At 36.9% G+C, this 17,171-nt stretch overlaps 1 protein-coding gene across 1 annotated transcript in view; it reads right to left on the reverse strand.

The window, feature by feature from the left end:
• LOC125683012 (uncharacterized) overlaps positions 1–13,465 on the reverse strand; it is a 37,461-nt gene extending 23,996 nt beyond the window's left edge. Inside the window, exons 1-3 of the mRNA XM_048923673.2 lie at positions 13,354–13,465; positions 10,987–11,223; positions 6,043–6,273 (exon numbers count right to left, since the gene is read on the reverse strand). Coding sequence (XP_048779630.2) covers positions 6,043–6,273; positions 10,987–11,223; positions 13,354–13,423 — 538 coding nt within the window. The 5' untranslated portion in view covers positions 13,424–13,465. The remainder of the gene's footprint in view (positions 1–6,042; positions 6,274–10,986; positions 11,224–13,353) is intronic.
• Between the last annotated feature and the right edge of the window lie 3,706 nt (positions 13,466–17,171).

The following is a 17,171-nucleotide window of genomic DNA, read 5'->3' on the forward strand; positions in this document are numbered from 1 at the left end:
TGGGACCACTATCTAATGAACTACTACTGGGACCACTGTCTGATGAACTACTACTGTCTGATGAACTACTACTGGGACCACTATCTGATGAACTACTACTGGGACCACTATCTGATGAACTACTACTGGGACCACTATCTGATGAACTACTACTGGGACCACTATCTGGTGAACTACTACTGGGACCACTATCTGATGAACTACTACTGGGACCACTATCTGATGAACTACTACTGGGACCACTATCTGATGAACTACTACTGGGTCCACTATCTGATGAACTACTACTGGGACCACTGTCTGGTGAACTACTACTGGGACCACTATCTGATGAACTACTACTGTCTGATGAACTACTACCGGGACCACTGTCTGATGAACTACTACTGGGACCACTATCTGATGAACTACTACTGGGACCACTATCTGATGAACTACTACTGGGACCACTGTCTGGTGAACTACTACTGGGACCACTATCTGGTGAACTACTACTGGGACCACTATCTGATGAACTACTACTGGGTCCACTATCTGATGAACTACTACTGTCTGATGAACTACTACTGTCTGATGAACTACTACTGGGACCACTATCTGGTGAACTACTACTGGGACCACTATCTGATGAACTACTACTGGGTCCACTATCTGATGAACTACTACTGTCTGATGAACTACTACTGTCTGATGAACTACTACTGGGACCACTGTCTGATGAACTACTACTGGGACCACTGTCTGATGAACTACTACTGGGACCACTATCTGATGAACTACTACTGGGTCCACTATCTGGTGAAATACTACTGGGACCACTATCTGGTGAACTACTACTGAAACCACTATCTGATGAACTACTACTGGGTCCACTATCTGATGAACTACTACTGGGACCACTATCTGATGAACTATTACTGGGACCACTATCTGATGAACTACTACTGGGACCACTATCTGATGAACTACTACTGTCTGATGAACTACTACTGGGACCACTATCTGATGAACTACTACTGGGACCACTGTCTGATGAACTACTACTGTCTGATGAACTACTACTGGGACCACTGTCTGATGAACTACTACTGGGACCACTATCTGATGAACTACTACTGGGACCACTATCTGATGAACTACTACTGGGACCACTATCTGATGAACTACTACTGGGACCACTATCTGGTGAACTACTACTGGGACCACTATCTGATGAACTACTACTGGGACCACTATCTGATGAACTACTACTGGGACCACTATCTGATGAACTACTACTGGGTCCACTATCTGATGAACTACTACTGGGACCACTGTCTGGTTAACTACTACTGGGACCACTATCTGATGAACTACTACTGTCTGGTGAAATACTACTGGGACCACTGTCTGATGAACTACTACTGGGACCACTGTCTGATGAACTACTACTGGGACCACTGTCTGATGAACTACTACTGGGACCACTGTCTGATGAACTACTACTGGGACCACTATCTGATGAACTACTACTGGGTCCATTATCTGAATGGTGAAGATAAGAACAGTGATCAATCTCATAACTTCCACAAGCAACACAAAATAAAAAATTGGGCAAACACGGACCCCCGGACACATCAAAGGTGAGATCAGATGCCTAGGGGGAGTAAGCATCCCCTGTCAACCGGTCACACCCACCATGAGCCCTATATCTTGATCAAGTGAACAGATTTGTCCGTAGTCAAAATAAGTGTGCCAAGAACGGCCTAACAATCGGCATGAAACACGTCAGACAGCATTTGACCCAATGATAAGTTGTATTGGCAAACTAGATCGTTATAACGACCATAGATGTTGCGAAATGCTGGCTTTAAACGAGACTGTTGGAACCCCTTCACCATTAATTTGTTTGTCAGTAGCCTGCTTCGATTTAAAAACTGACCATACACAGAACAAGCTCTTGGGTATCGAATCAGTTGAGAGATGTAAACACCATATGCGGGTGATAATGGAATATTGCTACATAAATATGGGAAGTTGATGATGGAGATGTTGAAATCATCCCGTTTGTCATAAAGTTGAGTTTTAGTTCGCCATTAATATCTACTTTCAATAAAATATCTAAATTTGAAGCATAAGAGGACGACTCTGTGGTGTCTTTTATTTCGAGTTCAATGGGATATATTGAATTGACATATGGATGAAAATTATTATTGTTAATAGATAATACGTCGTCGATATATCTAAATGTCGAATTGAAGGCCACAACAAGACTTTTTTTCTTCTCACGTAGAAGTTTTTGAATAAATTCTGCTTCATAGGAATATAAAAACAGGTCAGTTAACAAAGGTGAACTACTACTGGGACCAATATCTGGTGAACTACTAGCCATACTTTATGTGCGGGGATGATGCATGTAGGTGGTCATCATTTTAGCATAAGGATTCAGTCTTTCAGGTAGTAGCACTTTCCGACTTTGTCGGCTTCTTTCGGTGGAAATGCATAAGGATCCCGTCTTTGGTGTGGAAGCACTCACCGACTTTGGTAGCCTCTTCTGGTGGAAGTGCCCTTTTACTAAGTTGAATGATATCAGGGTCCTTATTTTGCACGGAAAATAACTGCTCTTAGCTGAGGATGTCTTTGCCTTGGTCTAAATGCGGATTGGGACTATTATAATTTCTGAATTTCGACGGAAAATTACTATTAAATGACTGATCTCACTTGCTTCCATAACCGGTGAACTGCCATGAAAGTAAAAAAGAAATAGGTGTCAATGAAGTAAATTTCATGAGATGGCTGGAACGTGGTCAGTCTCAATTTCGCGTCTTCTGACTATCCCTCTGGTAACAACACAGGTTGGATATATTTTTTGTCCTCATCATCGGATAAGATTAGATGTCATATTCTCACAAACTATGGGATCAGGTACATATTTGGTACCAGATAAGTCGTTGCCTCGCAACAAAGAAAAGTCTTGAACAGAAAGAATAGGTCAAAGACTTACGATAATCGGTCCAGTAATTAAATCTGATTTCGGATAAATTCTATGTAGGGGAATATCAATGACGCCTAGCTTCACCACTGTAATAAAAATGATTCACCACCAGAAGTCTCCTCAGACTAAGACAACACAATCTCCAATAACAAAGTCTGGGCTGTGATAATATCTCTCAAAATCGGAACAGATTTAACCTCACTTAAGTGTTTGAGTGAAAAGAAATCTCTGAAACAAAAAAAGGTTCATAATTATCCATAGAATCGGACTTTGAACCCTGAACATGAAGAGTGTCAGAACAATTTTGTAAATGCCTTATAATATATGGCTGTGGTTTGTCAAGGTCAGTTTTTCTCTTAAGCTTTACGAGTACATTGACTAATCAGATGACATTTTATCTTACACCAAGTACTTGTAGGAAGTGATCCTACGCTAGAGAAACCTTCAAAACGTCGCGACCTTGGACCGATCGTAGAACCACTATGAGGTGGAGACTTGAGGAAAGGGAAGACTGAAACTCTGAAGCACTCTTTTCTTCAGAGTCTGAACCTTTAGAGGTTTTGCCAAAATGTTAATTCAATGAGAGTGCGACTCTTTGTAATAATTGCGACTTCCTCATTATTCCTATCTTCTAAATGTGCTCTTCAACCATTGATAAAAAACTCTTAATTGAAACTTTAGTTCTGTCATTATTTGTTTTGTAAAATCGTGTTTCAAAAATTTCTTCCTGTAAACGTTTTTCTGTAACCTTAACTCTAATCTCTAGTTTTTCATTGACGATTTTAAAATATCTTCCCTGAAGTCTACAGTCATCCTTTATCAAAGCACCAAAAATCCTAAATGGTCGGCGAGGCAAGAACATCTGTGTCCGAAAACATATTGATTTCTGCTGGTTATTGGATTCAATCACAACAAAGAATTGTGAGTGTTGTTTCTCACATTATCACCAGTGTGAGATCGACTTTACCCATGTGAGATTTTTCTGTCTCACACTGCTGCGACGTCATTTGATTGTGACGTCATATATTTTCTATGATTTACGTTATACGGTGAAGATTTACGTTACACGGTGAAGTAAAATATTTTGCAGTGCTTCCTTTAAATTTTAATGTAGTATACATTCTGGTGGACAACCTTGGGTTTTTTAGTTTACACTTACAGTGTAAACCATTTTCGGGTATGATCTTTCTGCCTATCTAATTAGTTTTTTGCATTGAAGTTCAAATGAGGATTTTCATAATTTAAAATTTTCTCATAGCTCATAAATCTATGCACTAAACTGTAGGTAAAATGTGAGAAAAATAATCCTTCATTATTTACTTGTGTGGGATAAGGAAATCCCACCTCTGGAACAATATTCGCCGTCTAGGACTCGGCACAGCCTCGTCCTAGACTGCGAATCTTGTCCTCTCGGTGGGATTTTCCTATCCCACACTTGTACTAATGAAGGATTCTATTAATCTCAGTCAACAACTGAAATTCAAAATTTTGCTGACCATTAGAAATACCTTAGTTATGCATTGTAAACATTAAAAATGGGGAAATCGTGTTTTACAAGAATCGTGTACAAAGTGTTGGCAGAGGTTTGCGTAACGCACCCTTTGGCAAGAGAATTATTGCTAATCCATATAATCGCCCTTTAGAGATATCAATTCTTCATAAATGGTGAATACGCAATAACATCAAAACATTGACGTCAATCTGACGAGTTACTTTTAAGTGACAAGCACAGAGATTTCTCGAGAATTTCTAAGAATGAGATGTCATTTAAAAGACAAAAGCTAAATTTAATGTTAATGCTTTGGACGACAAATCAAAACTTTTGAACTATGCATGCCACTCAAGGCTGTGACAGTGAGAATTCTTTTTAGTGCTAACGCCTACCGTAACACAGACCTCCGTTTCTAAGGTCATTTCCGACAGACCCGTGAATTTCACTTCTAACGCCAGGCGCTTCGTACAGGAAGAGTCACTACCTCTAGACGACTTCCAATGTTCTTTCTTTCTCCCATGTATAATATTCCAACCAATCACGTCCATCATTTGAAAACTAACACATGCGCAGTGTCATTACAAGACCAACATACATGCATTGCTACCACACTAACCTTGTAGAAGGCAGGGTCAATTTCGTAGAGTTCAAATGTCAAAATGCGTCATACAAGAGTTGAAATTCCCCGTTTGATTGTAACTTGGGTAGCCCGAGTTCTTGCTCGGGTACGAACGGAAATCACCATTATCGAGAATCGAACACATGCATCTCGATTGCGAAGCGAACGGCCTGACTATTAGGCTACCAGTTAAATGTAAATATACACTAATATGTGTTATTCAGTTTTTCTGCACATTGATGCGTACTATCAAGTCAATGGACTTCGAAAAATAAACATTGAATGTTTTGAAACAGCTGACAGCATACTACAGTGTCCTGTATTAATGGAACTGAGACGGTACCGGTATATAATGTTCACATACAATTGCTGTCAAAATCGTATAGAAAATATACACACAGTATATGTATATGATTTTTCATATGCTCTTTACTATCATATAATTAACGACTGATTTACTCTGTATATAACATGATGACGTTTTATACAATACAAGTGATGTTATTGATCAATATTACACCGACTCGTTCTTATTGATCAAATTGAAAATGTTCAAACTTGGTCGTGGGGATCCGGGTTAGAATAGATCCTCAGTACCCCTTGCTTGTTGTAAGATGCTACTAAATGGGGTTGTCCTTCGGATGAGACCGCAAAAACCGAGGTCCCGTGTCACAGCAGGTGTGGCACGATAAAGATCCCTCCCTGCTCAATGGCCATAAGCGCCGAGCATAGCCCTAAATTTTGCAGCCCTTCACCAACAGTGGTGACGTCTCCATATGAGTGAAATATTCTCGAGAGGGACGTAAAACAATATTCATTCATTCATATCATGCAAATTTGGTCGTGAATTTCGAGAAGGGAAAGCACTAATTTGGGATACAAAATCAATTAATGAAGGGTCATACAGCAATACCACTATTAAGCATTGTTTTCTGATAATAACAAAAAGACGATTACCGTAAATTTCCACCTCACATGGCTCAATGATGGCGTGGCTGGTGGTGGTAGGGTTGGAATGGTTGATGTAGAGATACACCTGAACACCGCTGTGACCCGCAGGGAATATGATGGTGTTCTGTTGGCTTGGACTTGGTTCCTCGTCATGGTACACAGGGTCAAGATGGATCAAGTCACTAGCGTTCACTGTCTGATTTGTTATGAAGAGGTAATAACCAGCATGGCGGACAACTATAAATGGCACAAGTGAAAAGTTTAGTGCATATTCAGATGAGGAATTTTAATGTCAAACTGTTATATATATTTTTTTAAAGTAGTCAGTTTCTTTGTGGGAAGTTGCAAGCGGAAAGGCTCAGCCTAAATGGTTAAAAGGTACTAGACGCTATTTTAAAAAAATCATTTTATTGTTTCATATTCTCTATTTACTTCGTGACAGGTACAGAATACGAGTTGAACTCTCATTAGGATTGGAAGTGCGCAAGTCTTAAAATAAAATGAGATAATTAGGTCTGCGTAAGGAGTTCGTTTCCCGACAAAGTCTAAATTTAGTACGTACCTTAGAATGGCAATATTCAACTAGATATTGTTTTTATGAAAAATACATGCATCCCCAGTTCCCAAAATTGGAAGTGCTCCAAATGAAACCTTCTCGCCTTAATGTACTGTATGGTATGGAGGAGAAAGCATGAGCAGGAACATAGACATTATGAACTCCGATAAACCCCGTAGGAGAAGTGTTCACAAACTATTTTACACCCTTCACCCCTCAGATCCACTATAACTTTAAGGATAACAATTGGATCCACCTGTCCCTACAATATGCATATCTGCAAGTGGCATTGAAGTATTGTACAAAATTTGAAGTCTATCGGATAAGCCATATAGAAGAACTGTTCACAAGCTATTTTAACATCCTCCACCCCTCTTAGATCCACTATAACTTTTAGGAAAATAATTGGATCCTCCTGTCCCATAAATACGCACACCTACAAATGGGAATAAAACATTGTGCAAAGTTTCAAGTTTATACGATAAGCTATATAGAAGAAGAATCATTCACAAGATTTTGTGACAGACAGACGGACGGACAGAAAGTACAAAAGCAATATATATCCCCCTGAAAGAGGTACGCAGTACGTTAAGTAGTGTACAGTAGCAAGAGATAGTTTCGAATTATGTATCAAATTTCTTTTTCAGTATAAAAATGAGATTTATTATGTTTTTGACGATAATTGTTCACTCATATTATTTAATGAAAATTATACATCACAAATTACGAGTGCTGAAATGTGTAGCAATGGAGTAAAACACATGTTGTTATCATGCAATAATAATTAAAAGTACAAATGAATATATATACCTCCTATTTAATGCTTATAAATACTTTAATGGCCGTTCAACATGACCCTTTTTAAGCTTAAAAAACAAGATGGGTTTGTGAAATACTGATGCCCCCATATGTCAGCAAAGTAATTAATTCTGGTATTAAAAGAAAGGCCTTGTCGCAAGGAATACACATTTGAAAAAGCCGTAACACTAAGCGTTCAGAATGTATGACCAAGGTCAAAGTTTTTTTCAAAACATAGTTCGAACTCCAAGGTAAAGGTCATGAGAACAAAAATTTTGGTACCACAAAAAAGGTCTTGCCTTACGAAATACATGTGTGAAATGTGAAGGTCCTGGCACTAAGCTATCAAAGGGTATGGCAATCTAATTAAAATTAGATCTTTGATCCGCTCATGCAATCGCTACACACTTGAGCGCATGAGCGCATCAAAGATCTAATTTTAATTAGATTGAGGGTATGGTCAAGGTTAATGTTTTTTCAAAAGTAAGTCAAATTCCAAATTGAAGGTCATGAGGTCAAACATTTTGGTACTATTTTAAAAGAAAGGTCTCATCACAAAAAATACACATTTTAAATATGAAAGCCCCAGCACTAAGCATTCAAAGCATATGGCCAAGGTTGTGGACAGACGGACAGACCATATAATATATATGTCCTCTAATCTCCGATTACAGGGCAAAAAACGTTACATATACACATCAAAACGTATCGCAACACATCATTTTAGCCTAAAATGAATTTCACACTATAAGATGAATTTCACACTATAAAATGAATTTCACACTATAAGATGAATTTCTCACTATAAGATGAATTTCACACTATAAGATGAATTTCACACTATAAAATGAATTTCACACTATCAGATGAATTTCACACTATAAAATGAATTTCACACTATCAGATGAATTTCACACTATCAGATGAATTTCATACTATAAAATGAATTTCACACTATCAGATGAATTTCACACTATAAGATGAATTTCTCACTATAAGATGAATTTCACACTATCAGATGAATTTCACACTATAAAATGAATTTCACACTATCAGATGAATTTCACACTATCAGATGAATTTCACACTATAAGACGAATTTCATGAATTTCACACTATAAGATGAATTTAAACTTCATACTAAATAGGTTATTTTCAGTATTTAGTGTCACTTCCGTTTACACGAATGACGGACTATATGCGTAGACTTTGATGTTATGGTAGAGCTGGCCACTACTGATGCAGTGTCCTTTCATCTAATGTTTGATTTGGCGGTGTCCTTGAGTGAGCTCGGCGAGCAATGATGTCCTAAATGTGCTCCTTAGGGTTCAAATCTGCACTTCGAAGCAGCCCATGGCAGTATGGTAACTGACTCTCTCTCACAGAACGAACACGACGTGGTCTTGCATTGTCAACAATGAACACTGGCCTTGGTGTAAGAGGGTGATTGTCAAAATGAAGCACAACACTTGCAGCAAGAATGTCTCTTTGGTAATTTTTGTATATTAAGGTTGTCAAAATCGGCCCTGTTTTCAAATGTCATCATATTCAATATGTAGGGTGCCGATAACCTGTTGCTGTCAGAACACATTCAGTTTTCCTTATATCTCATGTAATTTTCTTTTTAGAATAGATTAACCATGATAGCATTGTTTCTTACAAAAAAAAAAATCGCAAATAACGTCATGGTTAACATAAATATCGCTACCTTTTCAATTAAATGAGTTAAGAGTATTTCCATTCCTAAATGAATTGAAAAAAAAATCTATGAAATAAAGGAAATTTTTATCTGGTTTTAATTAACTGTAGAATTACAAACTAAAACACTACTTTGTCAAACACAGCGAAAATGATTTTTATCGCTTATGTATTTACTCCAGCTGAGACTACAATGCCCTTCCTCACAAATACATGAAGACGAAGTTTAGAACAAACAGCTATCATTGTTGAGCCAGGTATTTTATACAAAAAGAAATATGCATTATTACTGAAGTTGTCGGTAGATTTAGAATTAGAGATGAGGGACTACATGTAAATAGGGACCTCCGTTTGTTTGGTCAGGGTCTCTGTGAGTATTCGCCATGGTTGCCAATCTTACAGAAAATTTCGTTTCCTTTTCTCTGTAACATTTAAAAATCTACATTTGGGAAAGAGACTCCTTTCTCTTTCAACAAACCACGAAAAATGTGTTTCCAAAATGTCCACTTGTTTTGGTATACTACAATGTAGATAGTTTTGTCCGGCCTTTACAAAACCAACAAGGATGAAACTGGACTATCTCCAGGCATTCTTAATCTACGGAAATACTCAACTCACTCTAATAAAGATACCTGTAATGGTTTGCAATAGTGGAATACATGTGTAGAACCACGTGAAGGGTTGTTTAACTTGGAATTTCCTAAACGTCCAAGAATACCCTGTTTTCAATATCTCTAAACAGATTAAATTAATTGATGAAAGAGTCGTTTGCATCTTTTGTTTGCTCATATTTTTTTCCTCCTCCCCTCATTGGTTTTGAATTCTAGACCTAAATTATAGAATTAAGTTCAGACAACCAAAACCTTTGCCTGTTTCATTTTTATATGATTTAAATCGTAAACCTACATTTGATTTACACAACAAATAATGTCTCCGTGTCGTAAAACTTTACCTGATAAATAATGAATATTGTCTCTGGGCCGCAACTTAAACTAGGAAGAATTGTTTTAGCACACTAAAAGTGATTTCTCCCCTTCCATTTTCCATAGTTCTTTAAAACATCTTTAAGGGATCATCTTATGGTACATAGCATTCCTCTATATGCACATGAGCTTCAAACAAGTTGATGGTATGGACAACAAACATGCCCAAAATTCTATTATTTTACCTTTACGTAAAAAGTTAAGGCCAAAGGTCATGAAAAATGGCATACAACACTCTGTTTTGTAATATACCAACATACCTAATATCAAAGGCCTAGCCTAAAATTCTATCATTTGACCTTTACGTAAAAGGTCAAGGTCAAAGGTAATAAAAATATCATATGACACACTGTCTTATGGTATACCCACATACCAAATATCAAAGGCCTATGTAAAAAAACAAAAAAGTTATGGTTCGAACAAAAGAAAAGCCCAAAATTATATCATTTGATTTACATAAAAGGTCAAGGTCAAAGGTCATCAAAAATGGCACGCGTCACTCTGTTTTGTTATGGTATACCCACAGCAAATATCAAAGGCCTATGTCAAAAAACAAAAAAGTTATGGTTTGGCACAAAAGAAATGCCCAAAACATTCTATTAATTGACCTTTACATAAAAGATCAAAGTCAAAGGTCATCAACAATGGCACATGACACACTGTCTTATCCTGGCATACCCATATACCAAATATCAAAGGCCTAAATGTATGTCAAAAGACAAAAAAGTTATGGTTCGGCACAAAAGAAATGCCCAAAACACTCATTATTTAGAAGCGGAAGAAGAAGAATTCACACTAAAACAATATGTCTCCCTTCTGGGAAGGAGAGACATAATAATGTGATACGTGCAATAAAATAAATATGTTGACCTCCAAGATAATTTTGTGTGCGAATGTATTCCGTAATTTACTCACAGACCTCCCTGAAGACAAGGTTGACCTTGAAGATCTTTGAGATGGACTTCAAGGTGACCTCCCACCAAGCTTCTCTATAAGCTTTAGTATCATCTGAGTTTGCACAGTCCAGATGATGGACATAATATTTTCCATCCAAGGCTTTTTCTGGCGTAGTCTTGGAGATGCCACTATACACGTATATTGTCGATAGAGAGGTTCCCATTCTATGATGCATCCCCAAATTGCAGATTTGACCTTCAGTGAAACAATTAAATATACAGTGAAAGAAATTATGGAGACAAGTCAGGGTACTTTGAAGCACCAGTAACTTAAGTACAGTATTTCTAGGAAGTTTTATTTTAGAATTACAGATTGCATGGTCTATGTGCATATATAAATGATTTGACCACATATTGATAAGTGGTACATGTATGTGCTCATAATCATTCTCCTACGATTATTGCCGAGATCAGAGAAAATGCCGCGTTGATTATTCCCCAATATACACCGACTACTGTAGAATCATTTAAATTCGTGGGGGCCAATTTTCGTGGATTTCTAAATTTTTACGAGTTCGTGGGGACGTAATTTCGTGGATTTATATATTTGTAAGATTCTTGTATACTAGTTGTCTTTATTCGTTGAGGATGTAAATTCGTGGGTGAGGGGTACCCAGGAATTCCACGTAAATTGAGCCACCACGAATTCTGATTCCACAGTAATCATTAAATTATCAGAACAATGATACATATACGCATAAAAAATAAATAAATGGGTTTAAAATGTCATACTTATTGAGAAAATATCGGATGTCTTCGACTTGATTAGATGTTTGTTATTGCCATAAAACAGCTGTTAAATGTAGACCTATTTTACGGCTTTCCGGCGAATCTTCCTACTATTTCTACACTTTCTGTTTTGCTTTTACGACAATAAAACCGTTAACTGACTATCTTATTTCAAGTCTATGAGGGGGTTTATTTTCTACGAAAACTGTAATTTTTCCACTACACAAAAATGTAAATTTCATTATCATGATCTACAATGCGAATATACCGAATTGTACGCATCTCCATTTCCAACCGTATCAGTTTGTTTCTCCTTCACTTGAAAAACCAATCAATCGGATAAGAATATCTACAATCCATCTACTCTCCATTACCTTACCCGGATCACATCCGGTGTACCATGTGTCCATGGTATTTTCATGCGTCTATTCATTCAATAGTATATAAAATTTGTCGAAACGCTTTCAACATCATTAATGAGTTGCATATTTCAAGGAAGAGATCACACATTCGAAATGAATTAACTGAATATTTTATTTTTCTATAAGGTGTGTTAACATGAATATATTGTATGTTGGCATAACTATCCCCCGCATGTTGACCTTGTGTGATGAAAAATAATTTGCAAAGAAATACTGTACCACCATAAATATTGCAGTAACCACAAGCAATTCAGAGTCATTCCTACCGTTCTAAGCAACACTAAACTAAATCCCCATCCCTACCGTTCTAAGCAACACTAAATTAAATCCCCATCCCTACATTTCTGAGCAACGCTAGATTAATTGCCTGTGATATATTCGTACATGCTAATTCACTATTTTTTCTTTGATCTCCAGTTTCTGACTAGGGAACATTGCACTACCTGGTAACTCTAATTTCAGTAGTGCTGGAGACCAAATCGTATGAAAAGTGAGTGACTGCGTGTACTATTGAAATACTATAGAAGTTCTTAATGGCCCTGTTTGTCATGTATGGTGTCACTCTTTATATCTAGGTATTCGAGGAAATTTATTTTGTTGTTGTTTATTTTCATATCTTAACAGGTACGTAGCATCGTTTTCCAAAACAAAAAAAAAGTGGCGCGGAGGAAGGGCAGCTGAGGAAAAATCCTAAATGTGTAAAAACTAAAACGGGTAGTTCAGGGGGAGGGGGGGGGGTTCATTCTTAGTACATGACTTCAACTCAACGACATTTCACTATTAACATAATATAATATTATATAGATATTCACTTTTTAGAGCATGACTGAGTCAGTTGTCGTAATATTAAACACTTACAATTCAATACATTCACTTTGTAAGACTACTATGGTTAAGTCAGTTGTCGTAATATTAAACACTTACAATTCAATATATTCACTTTGTAAGACTATGGTTAAGTCAGTTGTTGTAATATTAAAGACTTACAATTCAATATATTCACTTTGTAAGACTATGGTTAGGTCAGTTGTCGTAATATTAAACACATACAATTCAATATATTCACTTTGTAAGACTATGACTAAGTCAGTTGTCGTAATATTAAACACTTGCAATTCAATACATTTACTTTGTAGAACATGTTTAAGTCGGTTATATTGATATTAGATACTTACAATTCAGTTGTTTAATTATTAGAATTCCAGCGACCAGATGTGCAACGCTTCGCTCCATTCTAGGTATCATTGCGCCGATTTCGATTCACGTTTAATAATCAGCAATTCATCCGCTCTATCTCGTTCCACTGCGTAAGTAGGGGTATCATGAATTAAATATTCAGGCGTGTCATAAATAATATTAGATACTGCGATAAATTATTGATAAATTTCAAGACAAAATTAATGGTTGTGCCACATTTCAGATTAATAATTGAGGAAAAAATCTGTAAACATGAGCCGTGCTTTCGGCATTTTCCTCCTCATATACAACAGTAGCCATTCTGAAATAATCTATAGTGTACAATAAAATTATAATGGCTAAACCTATAATACATCGTATTGATTATTTTCATGCTGAGTCGTCTGATATGAATGACAAAGACGTATATATATATATATATATATATATATATATATATATATATATATATATAAAGCACTAAATAATCACAACTAGGTACTGAAAATTTTCGCCCCAGCACGGGGTCGAACCAGCGACGTACGAGTGGACTTACGCACTGGGGTTTGACAATCTTGCTAGGCGGTGGGTGCCGTACGTCGCTGGTTCGACCCCGTGCTGGGGCGAAAATTTTCAGTACCTAGTTGTGATTATTTAGTGCTTTATATATTAATTAATTGATTTTCACATGTATCGTTTAGATCCTAGGGGTAAACGTCAGGTTGGGTGTTATAATTGTTTGTTTATGCTTTATATATATATATATATATATATATATATATATATATATATAGATATAGAAAGTCTCGAACTAATAATCAAGACATGGAGTTTATGTCTGCACAATGCATGTGTGCAGCAGATGCATCTATCAACCATACTGGTAATAATACGGCCATTGTTCAGTTATCACGTTATTTTTCACTTTATGATAAGAATGTGGATAAATGTTATCATGTCGATGACTTTCCATGCAATGCAATTGTCAAGTAAACGCGAGCTATTTCAAATGTCTATAATGAAGGAATCAAGCTTGAATATGTTTAAATCAACATGAAATCAATCAGTGAATCTGCAGTAATAACTATTTGTTTGTTTGCTTTACGTCCCGTTGAGAATTAAACTTTACACACTGATTTGACACCGGATTCCTCCGTTTACCTTTTCACGATATAGGGCTCATGGCGGGTGTGACTGGTCGACAGGGTATGCTTACACATCCTAGGTACTTGATCCCACCTCTGGTATATCCAGGGGTCCGTGTTTGCCCAACTCTTACTAGTTGGTTTTTTTGTGATTGATCACTGTTCGCTATCTTCACCTTTACATTCACCATATCGAGACTTTGCTTCAGGTGAAAAGCCACGATTTTAGTTACCTACTTCTTCACGCGATACTGACCCAAGTCTAAGGTTTTATCAGAAATGCCATCTACTGTCTTTTCTAAGTGTTTGGCGAAGGAGCTGTCACTTACTATTTTTATATCTTAGGTCGGATACGGCCAAGGCATGAGCAGGGCTCGAACTTATGACCTCCCAGTTTTTTCCACTGAACCACTGCAACAGATTTTATAATTAATGAATATGCTATTCCATGTTGTAAAATGAATTATTACGACTAGGTATAAAACTCTACTGGGCCACAGTAGGCATTGAATCGTTAAAGATCCCAGACTGCTACGGTCCTCAGCACCGTGGGGATCGGTTTTAGAAGAATAGGTCCTCAGTACTCCCTGCTTGTAATAAAAGGCGACCAAATGGGGCGGTCCTTCGGATGATACCGCAAAAACCGAGGTTCTGTGTCAGGTGTAGCACTATAAAAATCCCTTCCTGCTCAAAAGCTGTAAGCGCCGGGCATAGGCCTAAATTCTGCAGCCCTTCACCGGCGTCTCCATGTGAGTGAGTGAAATATTCTCGAGAGGGACGTTAAACAATATACAATCAATCAATCAATTAACTGGCTGCCGTCACTTAATTTATCTGGCGGTCGCCAGTTATTGCAATCCCTGTAATCTCCCTCTCCAATACTTAGTAATATGTATGTGATATACAATTAAGAGCATTATTGTTTTCCTATTGTGCTGTCAATATAAATGTTCACGATATCAAATGTCGACAAATTCGCACACGAGCAAATCTTCATAAAGTGAACTGAACTGAACTTAATGTACCAACCTATCAGGAACGTAGAACCAGGGTGCTGACCCTTCACTTTTTTCACAACGTTCATTTTTTTTCATATGCAAACTTAATTATTTTCACATGTAAAATAAGATTAATTGGCGGATTGGCCACCATCCCATTCTTTTTGTGGTAGTAATTAATGGTAAAAATGTGATAATGAATGAACTGAAGGACGAACGGAGCCTCCTCCCTCCAATTTAGGAGTGAGAAGTTTGGACAAAAGAGAAATGTTTAGGTTCCTTTTCTGCTTGTAGAAGACAATTTCTCCTTCGACTGTCCCTACACTTTGAAAAACGATCCTATGTGTTTGTGCACTATTCTAAATCTTTAAAAATAATCACCCAGGTATATGAATTAAATTGTTTTTGAAATTGGCAGCCGCCATGTATAAATCAAGTGGCGGCCGCCATATTAATTAAGTGGCGACCGCTACATAAATGAAGTTAAATGAATATTAATTATATACCCTGGCACCTATCGAATTTCGTAAGACTGCACTATTTAGTGCTGACATGATCAAAATAACTGGTTCTGCAAGTTTCAAAGTGGCATTAATTTCTGCATGAAATATTCATGAGAAAATGCTCTCAAACAACTTACTCATCGAACCTGTCATTATCTGCGACAGTTACAATAACAGGTTTCTATAAAACTACGAAATAAAAAAAACCTATAAATATCATTTTTCATAGGAGATGGTCCCATTCTATTCTTGATATCAAATATTTATTTATTACGACTTTGCGTGCATTTGGTAAACAATGTAAATTATTCTCCAAATGATGTCTGATATTTCTTTCATTGTTAATGCAGTCGGTACATGTAAGAACGTTATTGTCAGGAGACAAACATCACTTTACAACACAGTGTTATATATGTAGGCGTTATCATTCTACAGTACGGAGTTTGACCTGCCGCTCTCTGAACCGTTGCTACAGATATGAAGTAGCATTGCTGCATTCTTAATTATGAGTGAATATAACAAAGTATCAAACGTACAATTCCTATAACGAATACAAAATTAACGAGTTGAGCAAACACGGACCCCTGGACACACCAGAGGTAGATCATGTGCTTAGGAGGACTAAACATCTCCTGTCGACCGGTCACATTCATCTTGAACCTTATGTCTTGATCAGATAAATGGAGTAATCCGTAGTCAAAATTAGTATGTAAAGTACAGTTTACAGTCGGTATGAAACACGTCAGACAGCATTTGACCCAATTGTATTGAATTAGATCGTTATAACGAAAAGTTTGCAAAATGCTAACTTTAGAAAGCCCTGTAACATCAATTTATCTATCAGTAGCTTGCTTCGATTTAAAACTTGATCATACCCAGATCAACCTCTTGCGTATTGAATCAGTTGAGAGGTATGTTGCACTGAATTCAGGTCTAACACCGCTATTTTCTTGGCCTCTCATCCATAATGATTCAATCTAATCTACATCACAAAGATAGTATTTAGGTGTGTAACATCAAAACTGCATTGTGATTATAGACTTAGAAAACTAGGATTGAAACAAAGCTGTGTGGTATTTATTTCAAAGTGTACAGAATTACCTTTAAAATGCACATAAATTTCATATAGGTTTTACATGGAGTATGGATTTCAATCATAGATATAAAAATG

Source organism: Ostrea edulis, chromosome 6 (genome assembly GCF_947568905.1).
Source record: "Ostrea edulis chromosome 6, xbOstEdul1.1, whole genome shotgun sequence".
Classification (NCBI taxonomy): Eukaryota; Metazoa; Mollusca; class Bivalvia; order Ostreida; family Ostreidae; genus Ostrea; species Ostrea edulis.